Raw genomic sequence first — 11,110 nt, 5'->3', positions numbered from 1 at the left:
ATATATTATCTTTCATTTGAAACCAAGATATCCTCGCAGTGTGACTCCTAATTAATTAAAATGGTACCTGAAAAACACTGATATTTGTGACAAAATGTGATAGCGTCCTTAAACAATACGACGCTATCTTTAGCACTGCTGTGACATTGTTTTCGCTTTTAAATTTGTATTCACTTTGGTGGCTTCACTCGCATGTTCGGCGCGCTTCATCTACCTTTTATTTATTAATCTGAGAATATAATATAAAAAATATAAAACAAAGTCGCTTCCCGCTGTCTGTATGATATCTTTAAAACTACCCACACATATTTGGTTCTAGTTACAGAGACAGAAAATAACTTTGTTGAACGCGAGCTCGTCCGAGGGCATCTCAAATTAATATTTTGTAACAAAAACTCTGAATCAATGTGAGATTTCAATATATTGTACAAAAAGACTTGGTCACTCACTAAGCGCCGATAACGTTGGGAGGGCTACGGTAACTTCATTGCGATTTAAAATTACTTATTTTTCGATCGCTTCAATACCTATAAGTTATGTCTTGTGGATTCGAGACTATCGATGAATACTCTAATTTGATTTTACCATATGAGTTAAGTAAAGATAATCTTAAATTAAAAATCTAATCTGTTTCCTTCATACATTGTACGAGCGTAATAATTTCGTTACCTTATAACGTTATAGTCGTCACAACATAAAAGGCCCGTTTGGACATTTGACAAATACCCTAGAACGTAACTTGGTACGAAACTGTAAGAAACAATAAAATAATTATTAATAACATAGAGTGTTTTTAAAACATACGTACACTTTTTTGCGCGTTAAATAATATGATAGAATATGTTGGGATTATTCTTATCGCACTTACTTTATAGTAGCATGCAATTTCTAATTAATGCGAAACGTCTCAAAAACAGTTACGTTCTAAGTCTTTTTTTTTAACAGTAGTGCTGTAACCAATTAATTACTGAATTTCACCAACTTCATTTTAATAGTAATTAAATGTTGTGTCGTGATCTTTACTGAAAAAAAGAGCTTGGCGCTCAGAATCGCAAATAAAATTTTGATTTGGCTAATAAACTTGATAAAATCCGAAAAAAAATTCATTATAATGATTAAAATTCGTGTAAACAATAGAAAAGACAAATTGACCGTTTGTACTTTGGGGCTATAATGGATAGAGTGTGAAGTCCCGCATTCCCCATTGAAAAGTTCGTCGTCGAGACGTCAGGGTCACCAGTTTGGGGGTATGAGGTACATCGGTGTAAAATTTCTCGTCCGCCATGGCAAAGGGAGGATCCCTGAGGTGTTGTGCCTGGTGGGCAACTGCCCCGACGGTTGTCGTCGGATTCTTGTATATATATATATATATCGAATCGCTCTAATAACTTTGATATCGCGATGTAGGATACGTCATTTTTCTCTAGTTTGTATGTCGCGAGATAGATGCCGCCACAGTACCATTGTATTGTTTCAAATTACCTACAATATTAAAGTTTAAGTTAAATTTCTGGTCAAAGTTTTAATCAAATGCACTTTACATTACATAATCAAATCGATCAAATACTCATACAAACTTGAATCTATTTATCTTCAGTATCGAATACCGAGTTGTAAACTCCATCCAAAATTTTATGGTTAGATTAGGTTAGCCGTAACACGGCACGACGACGCCGGCGACGTAACACAGCACGGCGCCGTGGCGTTTTACGGCGACGGCGTCTTATCATCAACTGTCAAGTTGCGCGCGGAGCACCGTCAATGGCACCGTGCTATGGCAGCGCGCCGTGAAATGTTACGGCACGACTCCGTCGCCGTAAAAGGCCACGGCGCCGTACCGTGTGACGGCTACGGCGTCGCGTCGTGCCGTGAACATGAGGCTGGGCTCTCACTTCGCTATTTACGTCCCGATGACATATGTCCAAACGGGCCTATTATTTTGTAACGACAGTAGCATTTAACGATAACGGTATAAGTAAAGTTAAAAATAACGTTAAATAAATAAATAAAATGAATTTTATTGGTAATAAAACACTGCTTACGTAAGATAAAATTCAACAAAATTTAATCCTAATACTAAACTACAAAGCTTTACATAAAAATATAAATTTAAAAAATGGATTTATGATGTCACCAATCGGAAACCCACTCGGTATTGTTGAGACACCGTTGCCCCAACACTGATTTTAAATGAGTTTTTACCGATAAAAAATAATGGTAAAATGGCCGAAAAATAACATTATTTTAGGTATCGTTACTCCAAAAATAACGTTATGCCCAAAGAGTAAAATAACTTGCTTATACAAGTTATGCCGGCCGAGGTAAATTAACGTTACCGAATGTTTAACGGCATTCCAAGCCCTAATTAGTGCCTTAATAGTGGAACAGCAATTTCAGCGGTCGTGATCGATGGCATTGAGGGCCGTAGGTAGAACGCGCTCTTCAGGGGCGTGTGCTGTCAAAACACTATTATTAAAGTGGACAAACTATAAAAAAAAATCAAAATAAATAAATTTACTATTACGGGAATATCGGAGTATAGTGTAGAGTGTTATTATAAAATTAAAAATATTAATTGTACGTGTAATAGATAGTATGAAATAAACTATTAACGTAATAGAGTATTCTTTCGTTGTACAGGAGTACTTGAAATATGTTTAATCTTTGATATCATCATTGATAAAAAACAATGATTACAATAAATAGTGTATAATATTTTAAATGAAATCTATATAAATAATCATATGGAATTATTTTATTCTTATTGCCAAGTCGTGCACTGTGTATATGATAAAAATTTATTAATTGGAATTTAAAAATATGACTTCAAGGAAAGAAAACTGCGAAAATTCTGGATGTTCTCCATCTAAGAAATTTAAATCGAAAATTTTTGGCGAAGTGTGTAAGCACGTATCTCAACATGCGTACTTTAATTACATGGATCGCTTACAGGTTCTATATTTACCAACATGTTCAGATGATAATAATTGCAAGCATATTTCCAAAAAGGTTCGTGTAAATCCATATTTTAATAATTAAAACAATAAAATAAAATATGTTTATAATGTGTACTATAATACATTTAATAAATCATATTTTGGTATTTATGTATTTTGCAATTGTTTCAGACACCACAAACAATTAATGACAAGATACAACAAATACCACCTAGTGCTTCAAATGCCATACTTATAGAAGTATCTGGAAAAACTTGGCGTGAGGCCTTAGAAATCACATTTTTATGCATAACACCCAAGCAGTATTTAACTGCAGAAATTCTAAGCCACATTGTGGATATAATGCTGGTAAATATTTATGCCTGATTTTTTTTTTGTCACTAGGTCGGCAAACAAGCGTACGGCTCACCTGATGGTAAGCGATTACCGTAGCTTATAGACACCTGCAACACCAGAAGCATCGCAAGCGCGTTGCCGACCCAATCCCCAATCTTCCCAGGAGCTCTGGTCACCTTACTCACCAACACAATACTGCTTGAAAACAGTATTATTTTGTTGTGATCTTCTGTAAGGTCGAGGTACTACCCCAGTCGGGCTGCTCCATATTTTGAGCAGGAAATTCCTGCTGTGCCCTACCTCAGTTAAGCCTGATATAGTAATATTGAAAGATTATGTATATTTATTATGTTTATTTATGTATATTTATTATGTTTATTTGTGTATATTTATTATGTTTATTTATGTATATTGATTAAGTTATTTTGCTAAAGTTTTTAATATAAAACATTTAGTCAAAACTTCAAATTATTATTAGTTGTTCAAAATAATTTTATTATATAAATTTTTATTCTGATTTCCAGAATGCACATGATGATAAATCTTCCAGGTACACAGCAGCTCATCTCATAACCAGATGTGAACAAATACTTGCATACCACTTCCGCATGCATCCTCCTTGTTTTAAGCATGAAAATATTATAAATGTTTATAAAGGATTTTTAATGGGTGAGACTGGCAAAATAGAAAAAAGTTATTCTAACAGAAATAACTATGAATGGAAAAAAGGAATAATAAACTATAGTTTTAAAAGATTAGACTATGAAGTAAGTTCTGAAAGTATGGATGGTCCTTTGATAAATAAAGAAGAAATTATTCCACAGAAATTAAAAAGTACACAATTATTACATTTTGAAAGGGAAGAGCTGGAAATATTCGAGTTATTAGAACGATCGGAGAGAATAGATAGGCTAATGGCTGTACTACGCAGTTTAGTGGAACTCTTACAATTTAATCTTTTAATTTTAAAGTCAAGGTAATTTTAAATTTATAAAAAAATCTGTTATTATAAATTTGATATTTCATTTTTAAAGATAGTGCATACATTATTTATTAATAATTTAGCAAAATAATTGCCACAGATCAATTATAAATTTCATGTTTTTTATGTCATAATAATAATAATTTCTTTATTGTACTAAAATGAGGTTAGTACGACTAATATGCATAGCACTAATAAGCTCAATATAAAAAAGCATCTGTGCAACGTTCATGCAAGGTCAAAAACGTTGTATAACATTTATTTTATATGAAATAACTTATTAATACAATCCATTTTGACTTTAAGAGCTCTTTACTAACGGTTTTTCAAAACGAATTACAAAAAGTAGAGTATGTGAAAATGACAATATTTTTTATTTCTAATAAGAAGTTCCTTTTGGAACCATATAGGATTCACAGCAGATAAACACAGACTTCAGTTCTGAGTATCTTGTGTGTAATACACATTTAATTTTTTGTGCTGATATATGAAAAACTGCTTGTTAATCATGCTAAGTGCCAGGAAGATCCTAAAAGAATTAGGTACAAAAGGTGGCTAATAAATCTGAAAAAGAAAAGAGCTTATGGAAAATAGATTGGATACAAATTCAGGATTTAAGATGAGTTATCCTATTATATGAAGAGTATATAACATTAGCTGCTAAAAAAGTTAAACAACAGATGTTAGTTAACAACAGTTTTTTAGTTATTGAGAGATTTAAACAGCTGTTGCTCTGGCATTGCGAGTTCTATTCCTGCACATGACAAACATTTGTATTGGCCATACAAATGTTTGCCGTGGACTGGGTGTTTGTGCAGTCCTTGTGGGTCTCCACACCGTGCCTCAGAGAGCATGTTAAGCCGTTGGCCCCGGTTGTTATCATTTACAACTGATAGCGATTGTTACTCATAGTGGGCAATATATCCACCAACCCGCATTGGTGCAGCGTGGTGAATTAAGCTTTGATCCTTCCTACATGGGGAAAGAGGCTTATGCCTGGCTGTGGGATATTAAAGGTTGAAGGCAGTCCTTGTTGCTTTGTACTAAATGTTTGCATTTTACCTTGAAATTTTCATGCAATTTCACTAATTAAAAATAAAACTAATAAATAATAATATTTTATTATAGAGGTAAGAGACTAAACTCACTAATGCAAGAACTTTTCCTCCATGAACAAGAAGAAAAGTCTAAAATTAATACTATTACAATATTGCAAAAGCAAATAATGAAAATTTTTGCCTATTTCATACATCTAGATTACCCTGAAGAACACATCGATACTATGACTGTGAGTTAAATTGCTAATTGTAATTTACCATTTATCTTTAATTATAATCCATCATATTTGCTTATTTGCACTCTTTATAATTCATCTCATTAGCTAAAGATAAGAATAACAAGGTCTTTACTATCATGCTTTACCCACCTCCATAAATGTAGGTATCATCTGCATTACATTTTGCTCTTTATGTAAGTTTATTTCCTCTGCCCAAAGGTTGCCTGGAAGAGATCGCTCATTAGCGATAAGGCCGCCTTTTATACTTATCTCCTGTTTTTATTTTTGTAATTTTGCTCACTCTTGGTGTACAATAAAGAATTTTTATTATTATTAACTAAGTATTTTATTCATTTGCTTAAAATGAGGAGTACTTACTTTTTCTATCTCTCTTGTCGGTCCCTCGTGTCTGAGGATCGTGGTCAGTATCAGGGTTGCATCTGGAGCGGATGATTTGCCTCCACCGGTCCCTGTCCATGGCGTCTCTTACGACCTTGTAGAACTCAGAACTCAGAACTCAGTGGCAGATGAGTTTTGACTTGGTCTGTCCATCTCGTTGGTGAACGACCGCGCGATCCTTTGCCCTCCGTGTTCCCAACCACAATCAGTCTCTCTAGATTTTCATCGCCTCTGCGTATCGTATGGCCGAAGTACGACAAAATGCGTTGTTGGCATATGGTAGACAACCTGGTTTTTATATGAAGCTGGGCCAGGATCGATGCATTAGTTTGTTTCGCAGTCCAAGGTATTCTCAGCATTCGCCTCGAGCACCACATTTCGAATATATCAGTCCTTTGTCTTTCTCGGGCCAGGATTGTCCATGTCTCAACTCCATACAGGAATATAGGGAATACAAGGGCTCGTACCAGTCTGGTCTTAGTTGTGATACCGATTCCTCTTTTCTTCCAAATGTTGTTCAGACGCGTCATAGCATCTTTTGCCATCCCAATACACCTTCTTATTTCGGGGACAAAACTACCGTCATTGCAGATTTGGACGCCTAGGTGAATGTAGTGATCGACGGTGTCAACTCCCAGAATGTTGAGAGTAGTAGAGTTGATAGGTTTTCGGCTCGATCCACTATCATAACCTTGGTTTTCGTTAGATTTGCTGTAAGCCCCATATTTTGACTTTCCAATTCCAGTCTATGAAACAGCTCTCTCATATCTTCTATTGATGTTGCGAGAAGAATGGTGTGGTCGGCATACCTGAGATTCGATAGTCTCTTTCCACCTATAGGAAAAAAAATCAAAATTTACTTTTTAATTGACTTCAAAAAAAGGAGGCTCTCAATTCAAATGTATTTTTTATGTGTCTCGACTTTTTTTGGGTGCACCGATTTTAATGATTCTTTGTTTTATCGAACGCTGGTGCTTGTCATGTAGTTAGGACTACCTTACAAGCGCGAGCTGTCAAATTTAAATTTGATCGAGACCAGAGGAATACTTTTTGAGTTATCCTTGATAAATTGTATTTGTCTACTTTTTCGATTACCTAAATTGTATTATTCGTACTACTTAGAATGTTAAAATAGTAGTTTTTTTTTTTTTGTTTCAGTATTTCATATTATATTTTTCATTTGCAGATTTGGTTAAATACGGTCGTTGAATTTCAATATTATAGTGATGATCATTCCCATGACTACCCAACTATCAATGGTAACATGCGTAAATTTGCACGAGAATTTTACAATATTATATCAGGTATGCAGTTTAAACGAATACTTTCATTCTGCCTGTAACATCCAACTGCTGCATGGCCATAGCGGCAGCCGCAACCATGCGGCATAGGCCTCCTTCTCCATGAAGGAGGATCGGTGCTTATTCCACCACACTGCTCCACTGCGGGTTGGCGGATATATTCTCTACTATGAGTAACGATTGCCATCAGGGTTCTATAATAACAACCGGGACCGACGGCCTAATGTGCTCTTTGAGGCACAGTTGGACACCCACTTGGACAGACAACCAGATGAGAAAGAAATACCTGCACAAATACGAATATAATTATATTCCGTGTGGAAATCGAACCCGCAATCGCCGGTGTGTGTGCCAACACGGTACACGCATTACTACACCAGAATGATGTTGAAAACATAGTGAAAAATTAAAACTATTTCTTTTCGTACACATACTTACTTAATTTCTTTAGAACATTTGGCTCTGTAAGTTCTAATGGAAACCACTGTTCTTTTCAGTTCTTCCACATAAATCTATTTTGAAGGTTTTAAAAAGAATACAACCAAATTATATGAAGTTCAAAGTAGGCTTAAACTACATTATATCCGTACTTAATTACGAGGAGGACAATATAAAAAATGTCTTACTACATTTTTTTAGAAATTCTCTGTGGAATAATTTTCCAAAAAGTGATGATGACGATAATTTACTAGAAATTTCGGATGAAAAATATGTACCTCCAGATGATATTATAGGCCATTTATCCAAAATTTGTAAAACTGCACCAAAATTAGAAACCAAAGAAACTCTTATGTATCCAAAATTCTATTCTTGTAGTGACACTAAAATAACTAGATATATAATAATAAGTGCAATACACACTTGTCTTGATGCTTATATGGAAGCATATAATTTTAAAAAGGTTCATGAAATTTTAAAACAGATAAACAGCTCTAAATCTGAAAAGAACGAAATTTATTGTGAAAAATCACATTTATATAATGTCACAGATAGAAACGTGAAGGCTTACGAAGGTATCTATGAGTTCCTAGATGAACTGAATTTAATTTTAGAAAACTTGCGAGAAAATAAAAATTTACCCAAAGAAATACAATTTTTTGAAAATATTTTTTGGCTTAAATTAGTTCAAAATAAAACAACATATTAGATTGGTATCTGTCTAAAATAATATTAGTAATAATAAATTATGACTATATTTATAACGATTTCCGATACAAATAGCCAAGTAACTTTTGTTAGGGACTTACTGAGTCAGTGTGATAAAGAGTAAGTTTAATGGCTGGACACTTATTAGTAAAACTAGTTGAAATTAATGAAATGGGCTTTTAAGACTGAGATAAAATGAAGAATAGAATAACATAAAGAAAGAGATTTGCAAAACTAATGCTAGTTCAAATAGTAGTACTTATTATAGTTATAACTAGGGTTAAAAAAGCCAAAGTGGAATATCTAAATGAAAAGATTGCCTGAAAGGCATTGCTTTGTTAGTGATAAGGATATATGTTAAAAGTTGATAATATTTTTATAAACTTGTATATATGTTACTTTTTTTATTGATGTGCGAAAGTTGTATGGTAAATTTATAATCAAACATATACAAATGGGCTATGCAATATGAATTTCTATTAAAGAATTTTATATATAAAAATTAAAACTATACTTATTATTTACACAAATTACTGATAAATAAATGTTTTCTTTTTTAATTTTATATTCTGAAATAAAATAATATTTTATAGTTGTGTTTTTATTAAATCCCTAATGTAAATACAATAATAAATATATTTAAAAATAAGTACTACTGTTATATCAATAAATTTAATTTAATATTTACTTCTTTTAGGAAAAACTTAAAAAGATATGTGAATGTGATAATTCCATAGCTTGCAACAATTTTCTTTTCATTAATAATAATAAAACATTCATAAAATAAGAACTACATTTCATAATAAATAAAAAAACAATAAAATTGAAATAGAATATAGTAAGTAAGAAAACTAATAAAATTGTTCGATACCTCTAGAATATTTCATATGAAAAAAATGAAAACACTGTTTTTTTAATATTTTATTATGGATCACTATTCAATAGGCGTTTAATTTGTTTACAATTGGTAATGGTAAATGATTACCGTAGCCTATAGATGTCTGCAGTCCCAGAAACATTGTAAGCGGGGGCAACCCTACCCTTGTTAAAACATTACAACTACTACTATCAATATTTTGGCATAAAATGTCCTCTTGCTTTCTTAGAACGCTTTGCTTTTTCTATGTCAACATTTGGATATTCTGCCTTCAATTTTTCCATATCCATATCAGGAAAACGCTTTAGTAACTGTTGAACATGATTAAATTCTCTATTCCTTGCTTTTCTCGCCTCATTATGCAGTTTTTCTTTATACAATCTATAAAACTTCTTTACTGCAAAACTATTTATGTATCCATGTTCAAAATACGATCGAACCCAACGTGAGTTCATAAACTTTGGTAAATGATACTCTTGTTTTTGATATTTTTCGCTCAAACCCAAGAGGTTCACTACGTCTTCTACTGGGCGCTCTCCAGTCTCGCCAGTTTCTAGTTTATAATAAGCTACGTTTCTTTCTCTGACAACTGTCTCAATATTGTTCATCGATTCTTGCACCTTATCAATTCTCTCAGGATTAGGAAAAAGACGTACCTGTTCATTACACTCGTGCTCCATGGTGTAGAGCATGTTACGTTCCTTTAGTAACACGTACCATAATTTGTGTAAATCTGTGTTCGATTTTATTCTTAATTCATCTAACTTCCAAGCTCTCCCTACCCGGATATTTGATTCATTCCAATTCTTTTTTTCGTCGAAAAATTCCATTAAATCATATTGTTTACATGTTGTATGTATATTTTTCGTAATTTTTTGTGCTCCGCAAATATTTAAAATATTGTTTGTTTTATATGTTATTGTAGCTACGTTTCGCAAAGCACTTCGGAATAACGAGAAATTCATGTTTATTTACAATTTTAGGCAATTATTACATGCAGAATATAAGTAGTTACTTAATAATATATATGAGGTTATTGTTGTTTTAAAATTAATCCCCAATAGGGAAAGGCAAACGCAAAGGATATATTGAGGTTATTTTTTCGTCATGTCTATGGTATGGCTAAACGTCAAAACAATAATCAATGCTGCCAATTCTAAAATTAGGTACTTTATTTCTTATCCTTTCCTTGCTGTGTGGTTACGACAATATGATTATAGCCACCCCTCTGTTCCCGTGGGTGTCGTAAGAGGCGACTAAGGGATAACATAATTCCCCTACCACCTTGGAACTTAAAAAGCCGACCGATGTCGGGATAACCATCCAACTGCTGGCTTTGAAATATACAGGCCGAAAACGGGATGCAACGTCTTCGGTGCGACAAAGCCAGTCCGCCTGCCCAGCGTAGTGACTATGGGCAAAACACATGAGGTCACGCCATTTTTGGCGCGAACTTTTGGAGGCCTATGTCCAGCAGTGGACTATATTAGATTGATGTGATGATGATGATTATCCTTCCCTTCTCACCCACACCGATAAATCTCCTTCGTGTATCTCCATCTCCTTTCTACATTATGTTGGCGGAATCAGCAGTGCTCCACTAGCGTCTGGCACAAATGAAAGCATTAAACCAATCAATCAATCCATAGAAATAAGCCTATATTATATCCACAATACAAATTCGTCTGCGAACCCAGATGTAATTTTAACATTTTTTATAAATTCTCAAAAGATATTTTCAGTAGCAAGCGAATTTATAAAAACTTATCTGAAAGTCTGAAACTGACCTAGGAATAAAATAATGACAGTATTGGTACAAATTTTAAACTAAGTTTT

The 11,110-nt window shown here is 33.5% G+C and overlaps 2 protein-coding genes across 2 annotated transcripts; one reads left to right on the top strand and one right to left on the bottom strand.

Annotated features, from left to right (window-relative positions):
* The first annotated feature begins 2,757 nt into the window (after positions 1-2,757).
* Positions 2,758-8,721, top strand: LOC123654503. The gene is made up of 7 exons (XM_045590403.1): positions 2,758-3,009; positions 3,129-3,305; positions 3,818-4,263; positions 5,398-5,563; positions 7,137-7,254; positions 7,749-8,348; positions 8,666-8,721. Exons 1-7 carry the CDS (start codon positions 2,821-2,823, stop codon positions 8,719-8,721), a joined length of 1,752 nt encoding a protein of 583 aa, XP_045446359.1. The 5' UTR covers positions 2,758-2,820.
* Positions 8,722-9,058: 337 nt separating this feature from the next.
* Positions 9,059-10,442, bottom strand: LOC123654599 (39S ribosomal protein L47, mitochondrial). Its single transcript, XM_045590495.1, has one exon. The coding sequence runs from the start codon at positions 10,237-10,239 to the stop codon at positions 9,466-9,468; it is 774 nt and encodes a 257-aa protein (XP_045446451.1). The 5' UTR covers positions 10,240-10,442; the 3' UTR covers positions 9,059-9,465.
* Positions 10,443-11,110: the final 668 nt, after the last annotated feature.

This window comes from Melitaea cinxia, chromosome 6, assembly GCF_905220565.1.
Source record: "Melitaea cinxia chromosome 6, ilMelCinx1.1, whole genome shotgun sequence".
Lineage (NCBI taxonomy): Eukaryota > Metazoa > Arthropoda > Insecta > Lepidoptera > Nymphalidae > Melitaea > Melitaea cinxia.
This window is presented reverse-complemented; position numbering and strand designations above follow the sequence as displayed.